The sequence below is a fragment of the Pinus tabuliformis genome, chromosome Q (genome assembly GCF_031772625.1).
Source record: "Pinus tabuliformis cultivar Carrire ecotype Pingquan chromosome Q, CPIR1, whole genome shotgun sequence".
Taxonomy (NCBI): domain Eukaryota; kingdom Viridiplantae; phylum Streptophyta; class Pinopsida; order Pinales; family Pinaceae; genus Pinus; species Pinus tabuliformis.
Genome location: NC_142296.1, coordinates 1,315,750,885 through 1,315,777,480, shown reverse-complemented (window position 1 = coordinate 1,315,777,480; position 26,596 = coordinate 1,315,750,885). Strand labels below are relative to the sequence as shown.

General features: G+C 36.1%; 1 protein-coding gene across 1 annotated transcript; it reads right to left on the bottom strand.

The window, feature by feature from the left end:
* Positions 1–22,176: 22,176 nt before the first annotated feature.
* LOC149224676 (uncharacterized) lies at positions 22,177–25,659 on the bottom strand. Its single transcript, XM_089386219.1, has 3 exons — positions 25,150–25,659; positions 24,911–24,970; positions 22,177–24,380 (listed from the first exon to the last, which is right to left on the bottom strand). The coding sequence occupies exons 1-3, from the start codon at positions 25,379–25,381 to the stop codon at positions 22,243–22,245; spliced, it is 2,430 nt and encodes an 809-aa protein (XP_089242345.1). The 5' UTR covers positions 25,382–25,659; the 3' UTR covers positions 22,177–22,242.
* Positions 25,660–26,596: the final 937 nt, after the last annotated feature.

Sequence of the window (26,596 nt, the reverse complement as noted above, 5' to 3'; positions counted from 1 at the left end):
CTACGAGTATGGCCGCAGTCAGAAATGAGGGTAGGAAAACGCGTAGTCAGGGGGTAGTTCTGGAGGAGAAAGGGAAACAGGCGGCTGAGGAAACTTTGCGGTCCATTTACCTGGACATCTCTGAGGAGTCGGAAGACCAAGAAGGAGATATAAGGGAGTATTTTGCAGAGGAGACACCACGGCCGACCTCGGGAGGAAAGGTAGGCAAATGGATGAGGCACTCTGGTTCAGTGGGCGCCAGAGACGATGATGTTGAGGAGGATGACGGACGCTCGGAGGAAGATGAAGATGAGGAGGTTGACGGATGCCGTGGTCGAGGTCGAGGCTGAAGGGGTCGCGGTAGTGCGCGGGGTGGTGGTAAGAACCGAGCTCGCAGAGACATGTATGACGAAGGTTTCAGTGCCGGGGTTCCAGGCAGGAAGCGAGGTAAGAAGGACATGCGGCGGAAATTGCAGGAAGCCGAGGACGCTTACGTAAATGAAACCCATCACCATATTCGGAGGATTATCGACCACTTGGAAGAAGAGGCGCTGCAGGACCAATCGGACCCTGAGATGGCAGACTGGGAGAATTTTCTCCCTGATCCGGGCCACACCAGAGGGAGGATGTCCCTCTACAAGCAATCCTTGCATGTATATTGGGGTATGAAACATTTACTTGCCAAGGCAATGGAGCAAGTAGCAGTTGAAATGGTGGAGCTTGCCCAAGGGAACCTGAAAAAAGAAATGAAGAATCTCCAAATGACTCTCACGATGCAGGACAGGAAGATGGACCAGCTGATCCAGTTGCTCAAAGGCAGTGGAATAGTTAAGGCATAACCTGATATCAAGACTGATCCCATGAAGCAGTAGATTATGGAGGTTATTATATGACTCTTTTTGTATTTTTGATATCTTAGATGGATTAGTATCCAGTCAAGCACGGCACGATTCTCTTTACAACTATGCATAGTATGTTTTTAGGTAGAATAGGGGGTTTTTCAATCAGGTTTGATAAAATGAACATATACTTCTTTTGGATGGGGGTTATATACTTTCGAAGGCCACCCGGTTTCCCTTCTGGGCGGGTGGCGCCATGTATATGTACATAGTTTTTTTCTTTTTATAGTAATAGAATCATGCCTCAGCTTACAAAAGAAAAAGAATATTAATGGGAGGATTATATGGGAGGGGAGTTATAAGGTGAAGAGGGAGTGGAGGGTTCTAAGGCCCGGAGGAATAAGGAGCCAGAAAGAGAAGAGAGGAGGCAGAGGGGAGAGGGGAGAGTTGAGGTCCAGGTTCTTGGAGGAATAAGAACTTAAGAGAGAAATTAAAATAGGAACAGGGAAGATAAAAGAGGAGGGAGAAGGGGACACATAGGTAAGAGTGGGACTCTTTTCTTTTATTAATTAATGGATGGGTTTCCACTTTACTTATTTTGTATAACAAGAGAGAGTTTTGGAAATTCAAACTATATTTCGTTTCAGACTGTGGGTATGTTACAAAAATAAAAATAAAAATTTTATTTTATTTAAATATAGTATTTATAATATAATTATATATTAGTTTTTAGATTCGAAAGTTTTTTAGATTACTTAATAAATAAAATAATTATTAAAATAATTAAAAATTAGTAAAAAGTAATTATTGTATGTGAATACATGGGAAGTGAGGGTGTTTATGTTAGGGTTTTCTCTCTAGCTTCCTACACATTCAATTACACTCATAAATTTCTAGCTTATAATATTTTTATGGGCAAACCTTATTGTTAATGGTTGAGATAAATATTTTGGCACCGTTTGGATATCAATCTTGGTGTCATTATATTGTGATTAATTAGTTCCTATAAGGGAACAAGGTTCTTAGCAATGTAAAGCAAACCCACTATTAAACTGTAATTCACTCCTATTTCTATGCATCAAAAATTGTTCAATAGAAATGCAAGCAACAAGTCATAAAATAGTCTATCTAGTAAATAAAAAACTAAAGTGTAATGTAGATTTCCACTAGTGGAAGGATGTAATAACCTAACTGTGCAAAAAACTCAACAAGAAAGCCAAAAAATAGTTATCATTCATAAAGAAATTAGTGATTCAAGAGACCATTTACACCTTCAAGGTATTCATTGTAGCTTCATTGCACATGCAAATGTAGTTCACTATGGACTGATGTAACTCACTATGTATGCGATGGACCACAATATAACTCAATATATGTTCAATAAACCCATTGTGCAATATATTTTATTGTGTATGCAAAAAATCACTAGGCATCAATGCATTTCACTATGTATGCAACAATCCACTCTGCATTAATGTATTTATGCAATGAATCCTTGTGTATCAATGTGACTCAGTGTTCATGCAAGAAACCATTTTGTAATAATATAGTTTACTATGTTTGCAAGGGGGTTGTTACAATGCAATGGTGCTTTCTATAATACCTCAACCATTCAAATCAAGGATAACCTCTTCTAAAATCAACAATACTTCAATACTTCAACAACCTAACAAATGAAATCACATATCATGGAGGAATTCTAGTTCACCCTTATATTTTTTTTACCCTGGATCACATGCAATAGATCAAAGCTCTATGGAGGAAATCAAGTTAACTTATGGATAAATGCTAAGGCATTCAAAATATGGTCAATACATGTTGAAAAATAAGAATGATACACAAATAGATGTGTGTGTGAATAAGAATGCACTATGGAGAATAAGATTGATGCATAAAACAAAAACCAAGTTAGATAAAATCCATATTGTGACCTCCAATATGTTGTCAATCAGAGATACAAGTACTATGTGTAAATGCTTAAGAGAATTGTGCTAAATCTGAAGTAAAGAAGGATATATAAAATACCACAAAGGAAAGAGAGGAAGAGTTATTTTCTCCCTTTATGTTAATCCTTGAGTGATAATATTGCAAGCAATCACAGTCTTCAATGAGGGTTTCTATTATTCAAACCAAATCACAAGATTTTTAATCATCCAAACTCAATAGCAAGTACTAAGTATTGTGTCAATGTATATATAGGGTTCTTATTGCAACAAAAGCTTAATCTATGCTAAAGTCACAAGATTGCTAATCATTCAAACAAGATTAACAAATACTAAATACTATAGATATAAGTTCATGTTACAAGAAAATACTTAATATGAATTAGAAGTAATGAGATCTCGTCATAAAATCACAAGAAAACACACTCTAATGAAATAAGGATACGCAAGCTCTTGCCGATCTAGATTGGTGGGCCCTTGCCAGTTCAGGTTTGCAAGCTATTAGGTTATAAACATGCTATTAAGTTGCACCAACAATCAAAATGAAGTTTCCATTAACCAACGAGGAGGCTTCAACAACTACAATGCTTATATCCACGCCATAACAATTTTTTAATGATAATGAGAAGCAATCTGTATAAATATTGTTTGCAAAAGCTCACACTACAACAAGATATCCTCAAACTAAATATTATAGGTTTCAATAGAATGTTTATAAAGGGAAGCCCTAGTTGTAGATAAGGTTGACCTCTTTGATCACATTGTTTTCTTAGAAATAGTTACTCATACATATATTTTAAGTAAAACCTAGAACGAGAGCTCTGATATTCATTTATGGTGGTTGAAATCCACATCTTGATTAATGAAACATCCTTGGCTACATCAAAATAGTTGGGTTGAACCTTCATGAGCAGGAAGACCATGATTCAAAGCTTTCCAAATTGATTGGGGGCTAGCCTTATGCTCCATGTGACCAAGCCTCACACACAAGTTTTGATCATAGGTTAATTAGGAAATTAAATGTAAAATGTAAACGTAAAAGTGAAAGGAAAATATGAAATGGAATATGATGAAATGAAACTGAAAGTGAAATGTGGAAGGAAAAGTACTTATTAGATATTTTTGGTAAAATATTAAAGTATTTCTTCCTAGATTTAGGGCTAGGGGTTTTTCATATGGGAGCTGAGCGAGTTTTTGGACAATCTATTTGGGAGTGTGCTGCATAGGTTTTTTTTGGTAACTAGGTAAGGAGGGTATTGGAAGGGTATTGGAAGTTGCGTAGCCTACTGCTGCCATGGCAAGGACGGCTTCCTGGGATGTAAATTTGTGATTTGGTTAATGGAAATCCAAATTCATGTGTGATGGAGATTGTTGTTATTTTTAAATTATGTGGTGCAATATTGTTATTTACAACCATTTGTGTTAGTCAATTCTTTGAATGCATTTTTACTACTTATATTATTTTGTTGTTCATAGTTATGTGCTTTGCATTTTTACAGTTGTCCTTTGTTCTTGTTGGCCCTCCTGGCCAGAGCTTGTTCCAACAATGTGCACCAACTAGGAACAACTTGTTCCCCTCTCCAGGGGGGTGGCAGCAACAGTGGAGAGAATCCCAAGTGAACGAACTTGTGGTCAAAAGCGGGTTGTGAGCCTATCCAACCTGCAACTTCAGGAATGCAAAATTTTTAGTTCCTTGGCTCGAAATTTTCTGGGTTCCTGTTGGTCGAATGGCTCCTCACTAGATTGGTAGATTGGTAGCTTCTATTGTGCTTTCGGAGGATTTTCATTTTTGGTGTGAATGAATTTATAGCATTTTCTAGGCCTCTGTTGGAGCATATCCGACACGCTATGAGAAGGAAGTCACTAAAAGAGCCTTGCATCTCATGTTAAGTTCAAGCCACAAAGGTAATGAGGTTTCCGCTGTGTCGTCAAAACCAGCGAAAGATTAAAAGGATGAGGGCCGAAGAAGAGTATAGCCCACTCTGCGTGAGAAGGGGGAGAAAACATTTCCCTGTGTAGAGAACTCAAGGCGTTGATCAGGGGAAGGGACGTCAGCTTTACAAGGCCGCGCTGTGGGGAGGTTTGCATTGAAAAGAACCTTGTGGTTAACATGGAAATTTTTGGTACTGACCATGAAGCTGTGCGGGCTAGCAGGCCTTCTCAGGTGAGAAGAGGCCATGGGCATTTGGCAGAGGGTTGCGCTACACAAGTGAATAGACACCCACTCCAACAGACCGCACAGTGGAAAAAGAACTCAATATATGGCATCGATGATGACTGTGGTGGAAGGATGCGACGACGCACCGCACACTGGGAGGGGATTGGCAGTGTGTGGTCGCCGCATACCATAAGGATTCAGTCGATGGGCTAAGGATTCAGTGGATTATGTTTGGGGTTAATCCCTAGACAATTTTGTATGACAACATGCAAGACCATGGCATTACTCGAGTTTATATATAATTGGAGGGGATGAAACCGAAAGAGGAACAAATATTATTGATGAGGAAGTCTGGAAGCGTGGTTTGATGATTGCAGTCGTGAGAATCCTTAAAACTGTTGGTAGCGATATTGCAGTCATTAACACGACTACACAGGAAGCCCAATGGGCTATAAATGCAGCTCATGTAGAAGCAGAGAGTGTTAAGAATGACTTCCTTCAGATGTTAGTTCAATAGGGTCGCCAACAAATTCAATGTTGCCAAACTCCCAAGATACTGAAAGGAATTAAGGAATTTTGGCAGCGAATTATGCCAAGGGAGCTACATCCCAGTTCATATTATGAAGAGTGTTGAATTTTAAATTTCTTTTGCAGGCCATTTTAATTCGTAGTTTTTTTGTTGTTTATTTTGTTTGGCTCACAAAGACCCATGCAGCGCAGAAAGGAGATTTGGGACAGGGTATATGGGTAATCTTTTATTAAAGCCCCCACTAGTGTCGTTAGCTAGTCCTGATCAGACTAGTTAACACACTGCTTTTTAAGCTATCCTAGAACAACGAAAGGAAGGACAAACAGAGTCTTACTGCAAAACCCCTCCAACAACTGTAGAGTCCAATAGCACCGACAAGTGACAATAGGTAGGGAGTTCGAGTAGATGCAGTAAACATGGACAATGGAAGAAGGGGAGAGCAACATAGAGCTTATTGCAGGATGCAATAGACATAGTAGAGTAGAGAAGGAGAAAGGATTGGGATCTTAGGAGCGGAGGAGTTTGGGATGCCTAAAAAGGAAGAAGTGTGCTAAGTGTGCTAAGGGGGAGAGCAAAATATAGTAGAATTAAATATAGTAGAATAGAGTGGAGGGGAAACTTGCAATTCAACTTTTAGAGGAGGATTTGGATTGCGCAGTAGTATCACAAGTAATCATGGATGTTTGCTTGGATTTTTTTTGTTGGTGGTAGCACAAGTGAGCATGGATGTTTGCTTGGATTTTTTGTTGGTGGTTTATTGGAGCTCAAATGCTAACTTGGGTTAATTAGGAAATGAAACGTAAAATATAAATTTAAAGGTGAAAGGAAAATGTGAAATGATATGTAAAATGAAATATGATGATATGAAATGAAACTAAAATGTGGAGGGAAAAGATGTTACTAGATGTCTTTGGTAAAATATTAAACTATTCCCTCTTAGGTTTAGGGTTAGGAGTTTTTCATATGGGAGCTGAACGAGTTTTGGGCAGTTATTTTAGGAGTGTGTTGCATAGTGTTTTTTTGGTCGTTGGGTGAGGGTATTGGAGGTTATGCAACCTCCTTACCACCATTGCAAGGAGGGTTACTTGTGATGTAAATTTGTGTTCGTGTTAATGGAAATATAGATTTATGTGTGATGGAGTTTGTTGTTATTTCTAGTTTCTGTGTGATGCATCATTGTATTTACAACAATTTGTGTTAGCCAGTTCTTTGAATTCATTTTTACTGCTCATATTTTATTTTGTTGTTCATAGATATGTGTTTTTGTTCACATTTTTGTAGTTGTTCTTCATTCATGTTGGCGCTCCTAGCCACAACGTGTTCCAACAATCCTCTACTCTTGGTATTAACCATATAAAAAACTTAGGAAATTGACAAATAAAGAACTTATTTATCTTGAGTATGCTTTCAAGGGAGTAGGGTGTAATACTATGAGTTTGGGCAATATTAGGGTTGGATGGAAATACTATAATGGGATATTGGTAGCAAAACAGTTACTTATCATAAAAAAAAGGGTCAAGGCAAGGGTTCAACAAGAATGAGGATTGTGTTGCAAACAACTACAAATGGAGAGAAACCACCACACAACTAAGTCACAACCAAGGGGTAGTGACTAGCAAGATATGTGCCAAGCCAGTTAGAGTTGTCCCTAGAATTGGTCGAGCCACCAACAGTTGATGTGGAAATGAGTGAACACAATGGACCATGCACACGAGGAGAAATAATGTTGGGGCCTAAGAAGGATTAGCTGAGAATCAATTTTGAAAATGTAGCTTAAAAGGTGATTTTGCATTGGTCAAGTGCCATGACATGCAGTGAATCACCAAAATTCTCTCATAACATAATTAACTAAATAATTCCTAAGTTCGGACCTTAGGCATAAAATCTATAATTTAATTTTTTATTTTATTAGCCACTTTTTTATAACATCAAGAGGTCAACGAATGATTATATTGTGACCGACGATTTCAAGTGTGGAGGTGCAATCTCAACTCTCCATCACTTTGGAGATTAGGTCATAAAATTATAAAAGAGGGAAATGGGTTGTTGGAGAGTTTAGCTTGATTTGGCACAAGAGTTGGGCTATCAACAAAGATAGGAAGTTGAAGTTACAACAAAGTGTGATCAACATAGAGGCAAATTTCAGGTGCAACGAGTAGGCTTGAGTAGGCCAAATTATCTAGGTCATACAAGTTGATTTAGAGGAGTAGAAACATATTGAATTAATAGGGCCGAGTTGTTGGGCCGATTTAACTAGATCATATAGGCCAATTTCTAATGAGTCACACAGATCAATTTGGATGGGCTATACAAGAAAAAATCCACTGGGTCATACAAATAATTTGTTGGATTGAAGGGTTGAAAATTTCTAGTTAAGCTACTTTGTAAATTCCTAATAAAATATTTGTTCTAATCAATTTTTGAAGTCGAAGAAAGAGCCCAAGTTTGTTGGGTTTCCCCAGATTAGGGTTTCTAGGGTAAAAATTGTGTCAAATATTTTTATTTTCCTGTTTAATGTTTGTTTATTTATGTTGTGCATACTAAGTTAGGAACTCATAGTATTTCTTGTTATAAAATTTCAGACCTGAGAAAATTAATTTTGTTTCTATTCTAAGAAATTTGATTGAACATTAAATATGATCTAGGTTTAAAAAACTAACACTTGAGATGTCATAGGTGTGAGGAGACTGTGGTACAACCACCGTTATGAGATGTCGAGTTGACATCTAAACATTTCAACTGAAAAGTCTTCATGAGGACATGCAACAATGGTATGCAGAGCACATAGGTTGATACGAGGGTGGCCAGAGATAGACAAGCCAGAGTAGCCAACAAACATGGCTCATGGATCACGAGCTATGGACATAATTAGCTGAAAGTTCCAAGCTATGCATGGTTGATTTAGGAGACAACACAACAATGTTTGAGGTGTAGATAGCTGTGGAAGTTAACCATTCAACAAAAGGTCGAGTCGCGATAGAGTTGTGTGGGTTGAGTACATTGTAGCAAAGCTAGACACAGGGACACATGACATCAAGCCAATTGAAAAATAGATGGAAATTATATAACATGGACATTGCAAAAGGCTAGATTTACCAACGTTCTTGGAGGAGGTAACCCTTAGAGGGAGAGAGGGAGATTGTACTAGTCGGGGGATTGGTAGAAAGATAATTTTAATGGTTGTCTCAAAGGACTAAAACAAATCCAGAAAGAAAAACATTGCAAATCTATAAACTAGTAATTTTCGTGTGGGTCTTTAAATGGATAAGAATAAGGCTAATTATTAGAGCAGAGATGGAAACAACAAGTCTTAGATTTAAGGATTGGTTGGATGTAGCATCAAATTTCCTACCATGGAAGGAAAGGGTTATCTTACTACTAAAGGAGAATGACCCTTGGGACATTGTGGGTAAGGAGACCCAATCACCAATACATCCAACATAGTTGGCAGCCCACAAAAATAAGGACATTAGAGCTCTACGTCATCGTGGATGTGGTGAAGGATCACTTGTTTCCTCACTTGGCATAAAAGAAGATAACCAGGGAGATGCACAAGGCTCTAACGGACTTGTTCTAGAACAACATGAATAGAAAGATGATCTTGAGGAATAGACTCAAATATGTTCTATTTCCAAAATTTAATAATGTTACCAGTTTCTTCATGAAGATCACCTAGACACAAGATCAACTTGAAACCATTGGGGAATAGGTAGAAAATGTAGAGCTTGTGAATGTGGCATTGAATGGTCTTCCCAAGTCATGGGATCCATTTTCCAAAGGAATCTACACTCAATAGCACCTTCCCAATTGGGAGATACTTTCAAATGACTCCATCCAGGAAGAGAATTAGGAGGAGTCTAAGGTCGACAAGCAAAAAGATTAACAGGACAACTTGGCCTTGGATAGTATGACCAAGAATAGCAAAAGAAAAGGTTTGAAATGTAAAAGTGAGGAGGAAACCTTTCAATGGATAAAAAAGAAGGAATTGAGTAAAATCAAGTGCTTTAGTTGCCATAAGAATGGGCACTATGCATCCAATTATCCACAAAGGAAGGATAGAAAACGTATGTAACCGATTATAGCTTTGTTGACAAAATCTTGGGTAGAAGAGTTTGCCAAGAAGTTTGAGATGGAATTCACATGTGTTTCCTACCTTTTCTCAAGTACCATAACAACTAGTGCATGGCTATTAGATAATGGAGCCACATGTCATATAATAGGAGCAAGTGAGCTGTTTGACAACCCGATAGAGTGGGACTTAGAAATCCACGTGGATTTTGGTGTTGATACCAAACATGTAGTGAAGGGAGTTGGGACAGTTTTATTCTAAATTGAGTCAAAAGGCGTGTTGAAAATAAAGCATATGTGTTATGGGTGTTAGAAATCAAAAGAATTTTTATATGTGTCTATGATGGAGAATAGAGGGTTTTTTGTAGCATTCTAGGATGGGTAGACATTGATCAAACCCATGCGATCTAGCTCTAGCGATGGCCACATCCTTGACGCTAGAGAGGGAAGCTTATATAGGCTAAAGGTCCAACCCATTTGAGAGATGGAAAGCAACAAAAGAGTGAAAAAGAATAAGAAGTAGGAAGCTCCGAAGGTTGGATAGAGTAGAGGGAGTCGAACTTCAGGTTTTTAGGTGGCGAGCAGGAGTTGGTGGATCCTTCCAAGTTTGTCAAGAAGAACTCATGGTATAATATGACTTTGCAGGATGTTCAAATGCAAGAGTATTATAGGAGCAAGTGGAGTATGCCTCATAGAAAATTTTAGGGGCTAATGTTTGCACAATGGGCTAATTTTCTATGATTTTTCCATAAAAAAGGTTCACCAATTTCCAATTCTATAAAAGACGATTTGCCCAAATTTTAGAATATAAAATTATTTTAGCTTAAAAATCGCTAACATTATATAGAGACTATATATAAAATCATTATAAATTTGAATAATTTTACAAATATATCAATAAACATTTTATAGTTTCCATATTAGGGATTAGTGAGATTCACCAATGTTTTTAAACTTCAAGAAATTTTTTCATCCTTAAAATTTTCCTTGGTATGCCTTCAAAGAAGATTGTGAATTAGGTGGTAGGGAAGGCTCTAGTTTAGAGGGAACAACAATAATAATGGATGAAGTGTGGTACATTGTTCCAAGATTGAAGGTAAATCCAGTTATAGGTGGTGGAAGTACCTCCCTCACTAAGAGGAAGTGTTGGCATTTATAGCTCAAGCAACTATTTTTGCACGGGCCTAAATGTCTAGGCATGCAAAGGTCGCCTTAGACACCATTACACCTTAGCAATTACTTTAGTAATTAAAGTAATTTCTTTTATAAAACAAAATTGAGTTAATCTAATGAAATACAAAATCTTTTGCATTAATGAATCTCAATTGTCAATCTCAAGTGAGTTGAGATCTAATCTCAATTGTCAATCACTTTGGAGATCACTGTTATGGATATGATCATTAAATCTTATTAAAGAAAGCCTAGACCAATGGAGAAGACACAACACAAGGGCACAAGACATTGAGAGAAGCATCTCAATTGTGTCACGTCTAAGGAAAATGATAAGGTGTAACAAGGAGATCAAGATCATCTAAGACTAGGGCTTGATTAGTTGGATTAGATCTAGATTTATTGTATTGATTTTCCTCGATTTGGGCCTTTTTCCCAGTAAGGGAGCCAAATTACATCCTAATCATTATTTGAAGAATTAATTTAGTTGGGTAAAAAAAATTGTGTGCTTATGTGATTGATATTAGTTGATTTATTGTGCTTCCACTAAATATTTTTATTTACATTAAAAACCCAATTGTACTTTTATCTAGTAGACGTGAGTTTATTTGTTAGGTTAATAAATTTCCAAGTGTTAGGTTCATAATTTAACAAGTCTTGCATATGTTGGACAATGAAGGTGCCCTTCATTCTAAAACACCATTCCCCTCAACATGATTGCTTCATTTTCTTTTGTATATCAAGATAAACATTGTTGTCCAACTATGCAAAGAGTATTTAAGTTTTGCTAGAAAAATCCTTCAAATCATCAAGTCTAGCTTCTTTGGTAACCTTGCATATGAATGCAACCAATCATAAGCTTTAAGTATTTCTAATGTACCAAAAAAAGGCCTCATGAGCATCGATGAAATGGTCAAGATGCTTGCACTAGTATTCCATTAGGCAATTACATAACCCTTTACAAGTATTTCAAGCTTTGCATCAATGAACTCAAGGTTCCATAAGATAAGATCTTCCCTATTTCCAAACTCAATTGAACTAAGAATTTGAGAGATATGATGGGTGGTAGTTATATTGGTGGCGTGTTTTGGCATAGGTTATCATTCATATCAAACACAACTTCTAGGTGTTGTCCCTTTTATAGTTCTTCAAGATGATTGTGTTCTCTTCCTTCGTGACAACACCAGTCCCTAAATTCTTCTTACTCATTTGCAATTTTGTTTTTATTTGAAATTATCACTACTCACTACAATCATGTTATGAAATTGGTAATCTGCATGGACGAAAACCACTTATATTAAAAACATATGTTTGGTTCTTAATACAAGTCTAATGAAACTAAAAATAAAAAGCCTAAATGAATTTTATGTTGAAAAACAAGAAATGAACCAAAGGTTCCATGCAAAATTCAAGTACAAGTATAATTAATACTTTATGTTTGACTATGAGAATTTAAATTAATGCATTCCTTATTTCCAAAAGACTAAAATTTGCATCTTATGAATATTGTATAGAATAATTTATAATAAACTCTCAGAAAAATAAAATAAAATAAAAGATAGGATGATAAATTCTTGCATATGATAAACATAAACTCTTTGAATCATTATAGTATGTGCAATATATGGGTATTTTTATTGACTAGTAAGAAAGAATCGGTCACATATATTAACATTAATACGCTTATAAATTGTCCCTTTTAAAAACACTATCATATAGAGCCTCTAACAGATATATGCTAAAAGAGAACCAAAAAACAAACACAATTATGCAAAACTAGGGAAAGCAATCTAGAGCTTACCTATTTTCTTCCATTCAGATAAATCAAGCTAGAATAATGAGGTAGCATTCCACATATTACCTTCAAAAAAGTGTCCTGCACAGTGCACTCACTCAACTAACTTAACTATTTGGAAGAAATAAATTTGTTAAAAACCAATGTGGCTTAAATTCAAATAAACCAATAGTGTTGTTCTCGAGTGAGAAGATTAAGGTAAAATAATTTTTGCAACAAGAGACATTTTACATTAAAGAAATAAAAATAATAAAATTCAATTTGTTATATTTTGATTTAGTTCTTAATTTGTGAATAAGTTTTGTTAAAATATTATCAGTCAATACTATGGTTTATCAATACCACATGTCAAAAAACCATAACTTTTTCACAACCAAACTATCACTTTATGGTGGATATTATTAACTTGTAAAAAGTAGGCTTTATTATAATACATAAGTCAATACCATGACTTATCAATACCACATGCCTAAAAAACATAACTTATTTCACAATCAAAATATTCTTTACCATGGATATTATTAATTCGTAAATAGACTTTGTTACAGTACCATGGGCTAATACTATGGATTATCAATACCACATGCCAAAAAAACATAACTTATTTCATAGTCAAATTATTTTATAAAAATATGACAAGATTCTTAACCATGGATATTCACTCTCACTTTACCATGGATATTATTAACTTGTAAATATGATTTGTTACAATACCATGGTTTATCAATATCACATGCCCAAAAACCATAACTTATTTCACAATAATAATATTTTATTTTAATTTATTTTTATAACATTTTGATATATATCTAAACCTTCAAGGACTACTAAAAATATTCACATAGAAATGAAATTAAGGTTTTAATAAAATAAAAAATGTGAATATTTTTATATTTAAAGTTGTGAAATGTATATAATATAGATAGTACTATTAAGAACAAACATAGATCCATTTTAAATAAAGATCCAAGTGATGAGAGCAAACAAAGTGACTAACAATAATAGAGGAAAGATAATGCATGTTTTTTAAGTTTTTCATTGTTGTATTTTCTTTGACATGATTGATCCAAAATATAGGTTTAATAGTTTACAACCAATCGAACATTTTTTAATTTAGATACTTTCTTAAACACAATACAATGGGATCAAATTTAGGGTCAAGTTGGGGAGAGGGAGGGAGATAGTGACAAAACTAAAAGGCAAAGAGAGAGGGAGGAAAGAAAAAACTGTAGAAACATCCTGTAGATTCACAAGCTCATGTAATTTACTAAAACAAGAGACAAGAATCTACTTCTACTCTTTACAGCATAAGCACATAAATATCAAAAAAAACAATAATCGACAAGAGGAAGAACATCAATGACACATAACACAATAAGTATCCAAGGAAAGCTACAGCTCAAAACCCCACTATATGTATTGCATTAATCAGAAATCCAAGATGATAATACAATGCTTGTTCTCACAAGAACAATCCCAGTACTCAGTAAAATCAATCTCCAACTCACAAGCAAACTCTTGGCCAACACTTATTCAATTCTCCTGCTCTCCAAGTCCCTATTTCCTTGCCCAATTCCTATGGTTGATTAGCCCATCTTAAAGGGAAATCAATGCATCCAAAACTACGCAATCCCTTCTAGGCTCAGTTCCTGGTTGCATGCACCATCTATACAACTCAGAAAATTCTACAACAAATAGTACATTGTCCCTGCACTCTAGTCTCAACTGGGTATTTCTCAGAATCGACATGCATGAGTTTCTGACGAGGGAATCTTCAGTTAACTGGAGTAGCACTAGTTAATGCATTAGTGCACCAACTTAGTGTTAAATCACTATTAGTTCCTCAAACAGTTTGGAACTAATTTAACTGGACTTAACTCAGTAAACTGAGTCAACTAAATACAACTCATACTTAACTCATCGTAAACCCCTATAATATAGGGAAAACATATACATGACTTCAAAAAGACTTCCAACTCAAAATTCCTAAGTTAACTAAGTTAACTCACTCTAGTTAGCTATTACAAGTTGCTATGAGAATAGAATTCGATTTTAATTCTCAGTTTAATTCAAGGACAAATTAAACTATAATTTCTGGAATCTATTTTTATCATTTCTTGTTGCTATTTCCAACAAAAACACATAGAGAGATAGAGGTGGAGAGAAAGAGGGAGTAACACGGGAGAGATGAGAGGAGGGGAGACAGATAGAGAGAGAAGGATAAGAGAGAGAGAGAGAGGGAGACACAAATATGGAGGTGAGAGGGAGAAGGGGAGAGGGAGGGAGATAGTGACAGAGTTGGAGGGAAGAGAGAGAGAGAGAGATGGGGGCAGAGGCAGAGGAAGGTGGGAGAGAAAGGGAGAGAAAGAAAAGAAGAGAGAGAAGACTCAAGAGAGAGGAGAGAGATGGAGTTGGAGGGGGAGGGAGAGGGAAGGAAGAAAAAATACATAGAGGGAGAAAGGTGGAGAGAGAGAGGTAATGGCAAGGGATTGATGGAGAGAGAGTGAGGGAGAGAGGAGAGCAGGAGCCGAGAGAGAGAGAGAGGAGGAGAGAAAGAGAGGGAGTGACAAGGGAGCGATGGAGAGAGAGTGAGGGAGAGAGGAGAGAAGGGGCCAAGAGAGAGAGAATGAGAGAAGGGGAAGAGAGAGAGGGAGGGACTGACAAGGGAGCGATGGAGAGAGAGTGAGGGAGAGAGGAGAGAAGGGGCCAAAAGAGAGAGAGAGAGAGAGAGAGAGAGAGAGAGAGAGAGAAGGGGAAGAGAGAGAGAGGGAGAGAAGGGGAAGAGAGAAAAAGGGAGGGAGAGGGAGAGAGAGATAGACATGGAGAGAGGGTGTGTATGTTTTGAGGGTGACATAGAGGGAGGGGATAAGAAAGAGACACATAGATACACATATAGATATTATATAGTATTACATAACCAACCTAGATCAATCTTAACGCCAAATCTATCAAGCGTCGAGAGGGGTCAAATCTCTCGAGTTGCAAACCTTTCCTCAAGTTTTGCTCTCAAAAAAGAGGTTTGCACCTCGAGAGATTAGATCGCTCTTAGCGCTTGATAGATCCAAGGTTAAGATGGATCTAAGTTGGTTAATAAATATCAAAGTTACCAAGATCTAGATACATATTTGTTTGACTTTTTAAAATCTAGGATCTGTATACAATGGGGAAATGTTAAGTACAAAAAATACTATTTTAATTTTTTATAGATATATTCAAAGTTAAGAATCAATGTCATTCATGAATTGCAACATTAAACTAAAATCATTGGATAGTTTACGTGCGTATGTTTCCACAACTAGTCATCATAATGGTTATTAGTGTTTTGGAATTTGATCGTGTATAGATTTTGGATTGTCCAACATTTTGGGTGGACTTACCACCCATCATCAGGGACAAATGAAAAGCTTGATCAAGATTTGCTTTTGTCCTTGATGATGGGTGGTGAATCCACCCGAAACGTTGGACAATTCAAAATATATACGCAGTTAAATTCCAAAACACTGATAACCATCATTGGATAATTTATAAATATGACCATTGAGATCATGATGCATCATGTATCATACAAAAAGAATAATAACAATTACAAAAATGAGCACCTATTCAAAGATCACTCTATTTATACAATAATGTAGAGCACGTCTAATTACATATCCTAAAATGGGATTACAATCTCATCATTTGCATATTGCAACTCTACATTGTGAATAAACAATGTGGGGCTAAGAATGTTGGACACTACAACAAAATGTTGGACCAAAGTGTAACATCCTCAAGTAGTTTGAGATCAGTGATGGCATTAATGAGATGTTTAAGCAGATCTCAAACTCCACATCCCACATCATGCTTGGACCCTTCTTATACTTTGGATTAGAATGTGATAGACATCTGAGGTTGGAATGAACATATGTAAGATCATCAAACTTCATTATTCCCAGTCTATTTCACCTCACCAAATCGATAAAGCCATATGTGCTTCAATTATTCTCAACTAATGAGGAATTGGAGACGTCCAATAACACCATTGAGAGATGAACATTGTCCTCACCATGGAATCCCCAACAATAATAAAATCAATATGCTCATGAGCATCCATGGTTAGTGAATCAAAAATCCCTACATATTTTCCTCAAAGTTGTCTTATAACCTTTGTACCACTTCAGAATCTTTATTTGGGGTTGTTCTCCCTAGTAATGACAAATTTTTAGAATGATAATATTTGGGGTGCAATGCATAGGCCAAAAGGTATAATTTTGAAGTTATTTTGTTCCACATTTTGGTAACGATGTCCTTGATTTCACGATAAAATACTTCAAATAGATCACTTTCATCCTCTCCAGCATACTATCTATGTTTGCATAGAATTCCCCCAAACAAAGCATATATATATATATATATATATATATATATATATATATATATATATATGCATGCTTTGATCATGGTTAGGATTAATTCTATAAAGTGTAAAAGATATTTAACCTTATCTCACCATACATTATTAAGAATGATAGACTTGATTGAAATCCTCCACAACTCACAAAGAGGATCAATGACCATTGCTTTCTTTTTTGACCTCCATAACACTCTTTATCACTAGAGTGTGGGAGTCACAATGGGTTTCAACAACCTACAAATTTTGACAAGATAAATATCAAATAAAAAATCATATACAAATTGAGAAATTATAACATATATCATATTGAAGTTCCAATATGATATGTGTTATAGACCCATATCAAATTGGAGAGAGAGTGTGTGGATCTCCTCTATTCTACATATGTTTTGTTGATCCGCTCAATCTCACTAACCTTTGCAAGCATAAGGATAAACACATGTACCACACATTGAGTCTAGAAAATGTGACCATATTAACCCTCTATACTTAAACCTACAACTCTACAAACTTGTGCATTGTCCATGGTGACTTCGACAACATTCTATGGCCCCAAATTTTCTATTACATCAATAAAAGTTGTGGAGATGGATGTTGTATCTTTCTCCATGCCACTGCCCTTCAAAAACATCGCCCCTTATGGGCATATTGCAATTACATCAATTAAAGGGTGGCTTATTTTCTCTCTATCCATTAGAAATGATGGACACCCATGTTTTTACCCATATATCCTAAATTAATTGTAATTATTTATCCACGGATTTTCCTTTTGACATCAATAATGTATTGCAAACTTTTTCATAACTGGGGCACCCTCTATAATCAAACATACAACTCTACAAACTTGTGCATTGTCCATGGTGACTTCGACAACATTCTATGGCCCCAAATTTTCTATTACATCAATAAAAATTGTGGAGATGGATGTTGTATCTTTCTCCACGCCACTGCCCTTCAAAAACATCGCCCCTTATGGGCATATTGCAATTACATCAATTAAAGGGTGGCTTATTTACCCATATATCCTAAATTAATTGTAATTATTTATCCACGGATTGTCCTTTTTACATCAATAATGTATTGCAAACTTTTTCATAACTGGGGCTCTTGTACCCCTTCAGCATTTCATTTAGTGCCTTGATAATTTGTTGCCAATGAAATAAATATGCCAAAATAAATGCTATCCCATTTCGATAGACCCAACAAGCTACAAACTCATCAATTACTTCTCTTACCTAGTTATTAAATCTTGCTTCAAGAGGTACAAAAGTAGACATTTTATCAATCACAACCATGGAGGCTTAGCTACAAAGACACACGGTTTTTCCTAGATTTCTCATCAACAACATCTTGCAAAGAAGCATAGAATTTATGTTTTGTAGGACTCAAACCTTCTCTAGGTTAGTGTCCAAATCCAGCATTTGTATCATATGAATCCATGCATGCCAATGCTCCTATTTAGTCCGTCCAATGAGATGGGCTTTCATCTTAGTGGACACGTGAATCCATATATTTTTGCATTCACTGCATTTTCATTTATATGAACCACCAATAAGATGTTTGTTGAGAATCTCCACACACTACCACAAAAATGAACCACCAATAAGATGTTTGTTGAGAATCTCCACACACTACCACAAAGGAGATCTTAGGCCTTTATTCACAATGGATTTATGTGGTATACAGCTATGATGGTTCCCCTTTATTCACAATGGATTTATGTGGTATACAGCTATGATGGTTCCATGTCTATACTCTATAGTACTATGTAAATTAAAAGAAACTCAGTTTAATGCAAAATTGAAAATACATGTCCAAGAATAGTAAATAGGCCTAGTGGTTAATACCTAAATTGTAAATTGAAAATACATGTGAAGAATCAATGTTTTACATATACAGAATGAATATAGGCCCTGCTATTATTCTGATTCATATTCGTATACAATACAAAGCTGGAATTTCTATTAATATAAGACATTTTTCCAAAAAAAAATAAAAAACTAACAGATTCCAACAATGAAGGCCGTCTCGAGCAATCAAGGAAGAGCATCCAAGTCTTAAATAAGTACTTAGGTAATGAAGAAATCAAAGGAAAGAACAAGCAGACCTCCATTGATCAAAGAAGGAATTTCAGGAAGGAGGTTTGTTCTATGTTTGACTTCAAACATATAAACAACTGTTGCTGAATAATGCTAACAAATAGAAACTAGCCGTAGAATTCTATTGGCCATTTCAGCTTGAAGTAAATGTAGCCCAGTTTCATATGTCTTGGATCTTCCAACTAGAGGAAAAGGTTAAACAATGTTTTCCTCATATATGTTTTAGAAAAACCAGTGTCTAGCTCAGTCTTAATAACAGTAACATACAGAAACTAACCCTAAATTTCTATGGACCATTCAGCTTGGAATACAAGTATAAATGTAAGACAGGTTTTATATGTGACTCAATCTACCAACTAAAGGAAGGTTATACAATGTTTTTCTAGTATCATGTTTGGAAACGAAGCGTCCAGATCAATGAATTGTTATTTCTCCACAAGCATAGTTGAAAGTGTTAGGAACTCAAGGACCCTTGAACAGTTGAGAAAAATAATTGTGATCAAGCACTTCAGTGAATATATGATTAAATCATAATGGAGAAGGCATCCTAAGGAAAAAGCATTATGGAAAACAAATCCTTCTGGACACAAAATATATTTATATCACATTATATAGGTCTTGGCTTATAGTTGCAATGTGCAAAGTCAATTCAGAGGTTCTCATTGTGTTTTCTAAGCTTTTTGGGGATTACTCTCCAAAATTCAGATTGCGACTTATCTCCCAAGGTTTATATCAACCCAATCTATTTTTCATGAGAAAGCTTACTTGAACTATAGCATCAGCTTAGTTTACAACCAAAGGCCAAAACTTCAAAGTTCAAACACAAAAAATCATAAGGTAGTCCAGGCAAAATTAACATTACTAAAGACCCTATTGCACTATTTACTGTGCTAAGAGGTCACTTGCAAGGAATCACTCTGATCATAGCGTAGTAATGAGCTACAAACTACGAGACATGACCATGTAATACTAACCATTGGTATAAGAACTCAATGAGAGCGTTAATCTGGCTATAAAACATTCCGTAAGGCCCCTGGTTAATCCAGATCCAAAACACACAGTATCGTAAGGTACTCGAGGCCAAATTAACATTAGTAGAGACCCTATTCCACTCCCTATCGTGGTAAGAGGTCACTTACAAGGAATCTGATCATAATGTAGTCATGAACTACAAACTATGAGACATGACCATGTGGTACTATTCATTGACATAGGAACTCCATGAGAGGGTTAATCAGCCCATAAAACATTGCGTAAGGCCCCTGGCTAATCTAGATCCAAAAGATGGATCCACAGGTCGAGCCTCTAGCCCTTGCAGATCCCGTAACACAAGCAAAAATACAAATATAAGAATTGGTAACCAAGCCCACTGCTCTTAATTATATGGGATAAAATTAGCCTCAGGCAGCATCCACAGTATACCAGAATCTGAAGATCAACAGTGTCTAACTCATTTTCAAATGAGAGTATGTCTGATTTCATCCATCTCTATTCTGGAAGAGTTAGACACAGATGATCCACTTCTCTTATTGATCAATTTTATACTCCCAATCCCATCTGAGCTGGAAAATGTATCAGAAACCCTGAAGATCAACAGTGACCACCTCATTTCAAATGAAAGTATCTGTCTGATTTCATCGATCTCTATTCTGGAAGAGTTACACACCGATGATCCATTATCTATCAAATTTACACTTCCAATCCCATCTGAGCTGGAAACTGAATGTTTTCCAATCTGATCTATCATCTGCTACTCCTTTGAGACAGCCAGAATCTTAGCGACTTTTGGTGGTGAACCTGAACGTCCTTATTTTTGGGAATCTAAAAACGCGATTTGTATATTGTCAACAAAAAATAGAGTCCATTGCGTACAAAACTATGCCCTCGTTTACTCTAACATCATTTAGAGCTTATGAAATATATGTAATCTGTATGGTATGGGCATGGCTTAAAAATCAAACACCTTGGATACAAACAAGCTAGGAAATCACAGCAACATCCAAAAACAACAGAACACTAAGTTAGCATGGATGGTATGGAGAAAAGCAAAGCACAACCGTTGTACATAACATTGATGGCAGAATATGCCAAGTCCCTGAATTCTTCATCGTCAGTTGCAAGACAGTTTTCATTGAAAACATCACTATGTTTGGTTGCCCACTGTCATGTCATAAAACAGATAATCTACAGGGATGGAAACCACCAGCAACAAAACATATGCTTGGTTCTTAACACAACTCTAATAAAACCAAAAATAGCAAGACCCATGAGACTTATGTGCAGAAAAACAACGAGTGACCCAAAGATGGCATGCCAAATTCAAGTACAAGTACAAGTACAGTTGATACCTTCTGTTTGACTCAGCGATAATTGCAACTAATACAATCGTTATTTCAGAAAGAATGAAATTTACATCCAGGAGCACGCTATATGCAACAACTTATAATGAAATCTCAGAAAGAAAAAAAGGAAATATGGCGTTGATATATGCGTATAATAAATGCATCTGTTGTATCATGCCAGTATGTGCAATATACGAGTATTTTTATTAATTAGTAAGAAAGAACCAATTCCATATATTGTATTACTTCCCCCAAAAATTGTTCCTTTTACAGACACAAGATAGAGAAAAGAGCTCCTACAAGATATATGATAAAAGAGAATTGAAAAGCAGATATGTAATGTCAGTCTCAAATTTCTCAGTTTCTGCCACTGAGACAACTTATTTTTAACTAAATAGTCTTCAAAGTTCAAATCATTTTACAAGGGATCCATATAAAATCTAATGCAAAAGTAGGGAAGGCATTCCAGAACTTTGCCTATTTACTGCCACCCAAGTCAAACTAGAAATAATGAATTAACATTCTGCCTATTAGCTTCAAAAGAAGTCTCCTTCACCCCAACCTCACTCAACTGTCTGGAATATTTTTTGGAAAAAATAAAGCTGGCATGAATCCATGGATAGACAAAAAGTGCTGGTCCTGCAGGACAAGAACAACAGAAAGCAAATTTTAGTAAAACTGCAAATATAAGAACTGATAAAAGCATTCGATACTCAGTAATCTTCAACCAAACCCACTGCTTTTAGTTACATGGAATAAAATTAGCCTCAAGCAACATCCACAATATGTCAGAAACCCTGAATATCAACAATGTCTGTCTCATTTTCAAATAAGAGTATCTGTCTGATTTTGTCTACCTCTATTCTGGAGAAGTTGCACACCAATGATCCAATCTCATCTGAGCTGAAAAATGAATGAGAAATCCTAAAGATTAATCTCATTTTCAAATGAGAGTATCTGTCTGATTTCAACCATCTCTATTCTGGAAGAGTTAGATACTGATGACGCATTTCTCTTGTTAGCCAACTTTGTACTCTTGATCTTATCTGAGATGGAAAATTGATGTTTTCCAGTCTGATCTACTACTCTTTTGAGACAACCAGAATCTCGAGGACTTTTGGCAGTGAACCTGAACGTGCTTACTTTTGGCAACTTCATTCTCTCTGGCTCCAGGCAATCACGGAGCTGAAACACAGCTGAGCAAGACTGGGCTGCAGACTGTGCAGAAACCTGCTCTTGGTTCATGTTAGAAACACTCCCCCCGAAGTGATTTTTAGTAGACGGATCAAATGTTTTGCTGATACTCCTTTCTGCAGTTATAGTATTTATTCTATTTGAAGGTTCTTTCCAATTGGCACGAACTGACTGCTGATTGTTGGTTCTTGTCACATGTCTTCGAGCCAAAACTGTTGTCAGATGGGATGTGCTTTTGCCATCTTTCAACCAAGGGCTGGGTGTTTTCTTCTTTTCATTCATTGATGCTGAATCTTGAGGCGTTATAGGATATGGTGTTGGTGAGTTTTGAAGAGTTCCAGAATTTGGCATTGGTGACTTTTGAGGAGTTCCAGACTTTGGTGGGAATCCCACGACTCCACTTTGATATCCAGTCCTCAAGGTGATGTCCTTGACAGAGGGACTGCCAACTAAACGACCCACAGCAGGTCTCTTGGCGGAATGGTTATTTAATCTTTCTTTGACATCTTCAACCTCCATATCTACTGATATTCTCTTTCCATGCACATTTCTCTGAGAACTCAGCTTTGCAGGGATTTGAGGAGAGCTTGCATTCCTGTTAGGAGTGGTGATTTGGGCGTACCTGCTAGCAACTATTCGACCCTGTCTCTTGGGAGGAGACACCTTATCTGCCTGGTTACTTAGGGGCACTTTGCTGCAATTTCCAATAGTGGCATTAGAAGATACCTTCTGAAGTTTCTTGTTCTCCGATATTTCACAAAACTTCTTGGAATTCTCAGGCAAGACTTTTCCTAGCTTCCTTCCGTCCTTAGCAACTTCTTTAGACTTTGAATTTGGGGAAAAGCTGAGATTCTTCTCTAAAGAACTTCTGCAGGGAGATATGTTCTCCTTTCCATTAAATCTTCTAGAAGAACATCCCTCTCCTGCTACACCCTTAGACAGATCAATTTTCTTTGGGTTCAATTGTCTGTCAACCTGATCTTTCTTCCCTTCAAACTTGTCTTCTTTGGCACAGCTCACCTTGCTAGCTATACTTCGCAATTGAGGCCCAGATGACCCAGATTTCTTCTGAATTTGAGGGCTTCTCCAATTGGCATTGCTCTTTGTGGCCGTCTCAGCAATCTTTTTCTCAAAACTTGGTTGGGTTTTCGAATTATATTGAAGAAATTTAGCAGGGACAAATCTTCCTCTTTTTTTCTTCTCAGAACTCCCTTCTTGAGCAATATTCCTAGTCTCTAACTCATTTGCAATTTTCACCGGAGTATTTTTTTCACTAGATATGTGCTGAATATCAACTAGTCGGGATGGTGTCTCACAAGCTTTTTGCAATTTCAATTCTGCTAGTTTTTGTGTAAGACGGGAGATTTCCTTCTCTATCTCCTCAATTCCCAAATCAATGCAATCATTTTTCACAAGGGTTTCATCTTTACCTTCAATTTCTTTGTGTTCAATTGAAAAATCATTATTCATGGCATCCACAACATTTTGGGAAGTAGAGCATCCCATACAAAACAGAGCTTTATTTGAACATTGCAGGCCTTTGCCTTCAGTGTGCCCAATAAGGGCCTCTCTCTTTGTCTCAGATGTTGGAACCTGCACTGCAATGGAGATGTACCGAGTGCTACTTGTGGACTCAGCATCTGAATTCCCATTCTCCTTAGAAGAATTGGTATCCTCTCCCTTGTCTTGGCCTTTTCTAGCAAGACTAGTTACAAATGGACTGGAAACCTCGTTGTCTCCACTGTCTGCATCATCTCCTTTGTGTTTTTTTATAGAATTGGCAACTTCTATTGAAGATTCTCTGCAGAAAATAGCATTGCTCCACACAACTCTGTGATTGTCATCTTCAACATTGAGTGACACTGGATCTGCAAGCAAAGAAAAATATTACAGTTGACAAGAGAAAAGCCAAAAGAGTTTTATTGACAATCTGTTTTTAACTGGAGCCGCCAAATCTTAGAGCTCCAACACAACTCCATGCTTATTAGACACCCATGTTCTCACCACAGCTTTGGGAGCTGGAAGGTTTGCACTGGAAACTTATAGTTTCAGTCATAACAGTCTAATGACATAGAACACTCACCAAAACACCCCCAAAATAAGAATTCAACGAAGTTAAGTTGAAACTTGAAAGAAGGTTATCAGCAGCAAAAGCGTATTACTTAAAATACAATAAATAAAGAACAATTTAACAAACACACAGACAAAAAGATAAAATAAAAGCCTGTTATTCATGGATTATAAAAACAACGACAGAAGTTTCAGTTCCATTCTCATGGACTTAAAACAGTACCCAAATGAACTTGATGATGTAGAATTTGAATCAATAAAACTCACCGTGATACTGTGTTTGTTCTATTTATTAATGTGACGCTATAATGTACAGCGATGAAAATACCTTGATTTCCAATGCGTGGTGTTTTCTCTCCAGAAAGGCAGATGGCATTGGTGCTGCTATCTGCATATAAAATTCAGAAATTAAAGTTCTAGGCACTGTCCAAAATATTCTGGGGCCAGACTAAAAACTTAAGAATAGATAGAAATAAAACATCGCATTACAGTCCATACCTTGTAGAGGGTTTAAGAAAACATTAAAGAAAAAAATAATGTTCAGGTTCATATGAGATTGAAATATACCTCTATCATCTTTTGAATTTGCAGGTCGAATGTTCAAATCCAGTATCCCACATATCAATCTTCTCTCCTCGATGGCATTTACGCTCACAGGAGAAAGGGGCGGATCCTTCCGCAAATCTGTTGAAGAAATTACCATCGAACCCTTCATGTTTTCCAACCCTGCGGTCCTTGATCCTCGATACTCTGGAGAGCTAGTACTGTCTACAGCAGAGTGCGTTGAAGCCGGCACCATGTGATATCTCCTTGATATGAATATGAGGAATCCAGAACAGATAATTTGGGTGGAATTGAGGTGTTTTTATTGCTTGCTCTGTAAGAAGCTAGTGGGTGAAAACAACAATTTTGGTAATAAATTACCCATAGCAATTTAGAGGTTAATTCGCTGCAGCATAGCCGTTAATGTAAATAATGAACCCATGAATGCAAATGCCCAGAAAAATTTGAAGTTTGGAAGTTCAAATGTGGGTTTGGTAACCTTCGCGGGAGTTGTATGGTGGGGTTTCCCTCGAACTATGTTCCAGGGCGTAATAATAAATATTTATGGAGAGATGAGTTGGAGGTGAATTGATGTTTTTTTATTGAATTAAGATGCCCAGTAATTTTTTTACAGCATAAATCATATAAATTAGATATTTTAATTTATCTAAAATATCAATTTAATATTGTATTTGGTAAAAAGTTTGATAACAAAAAGATACATTTCCTTTAAATTAGCAAAAACTTTACCATATTCAAAGCTATTACTTCATTTTTATTGAAACAGTTTCAAAGTCTTTTGAAATTTAGTTAAACGAAATGATAAATATAGATCCATCATTTAAGATTTTAAATTAAGGATGGATTATTTATATATTTATTATAAATATTTTTAAAAATTAATTAAAATAATTGATAATAATAAGATTTTGTGAATTTATGGTTTTAACATTGGTTTTCATTTTAATTTAGGAATAAGATATCCCTCACATTTAAATTTATGAATTGGAGAATTCAGTGTGCAACATTTCTTTTTCATGACATCTTATTTTTAAATTCTCTCCTAGGATTATAGTATTTGTTTGGTGGTCAAAGACTCTTGACACTTGATTAGTGTGTAGATTTTTAGCAATTTTAATTAAAGTTTTTGGAAAATATTGAATATTTGCATTTATACTTCAAAAATATTTCTCTAATTTTTGAAAATGTTATTTTTAATTTTCGATTGATTGAGCGAGCTTTGATGTCACATAATTCCCCTAATGGAGGGCATTTTAATTTCAGTGTTTGTTAGTGCCCGACAAATCATTTTTAAATTAAAATTAGAGTAATTTTGTAAATGACTATTTTGTTAGTGAGTGCTCGAGCACTGTCATTGGCACTGACACAAATCTTTGAGCAGGTCCTTTACATAAGTGAGGATAGAGGGACTTTTAGTGCGTTTACCTCTTATTTCATTTCAAACTTTTAC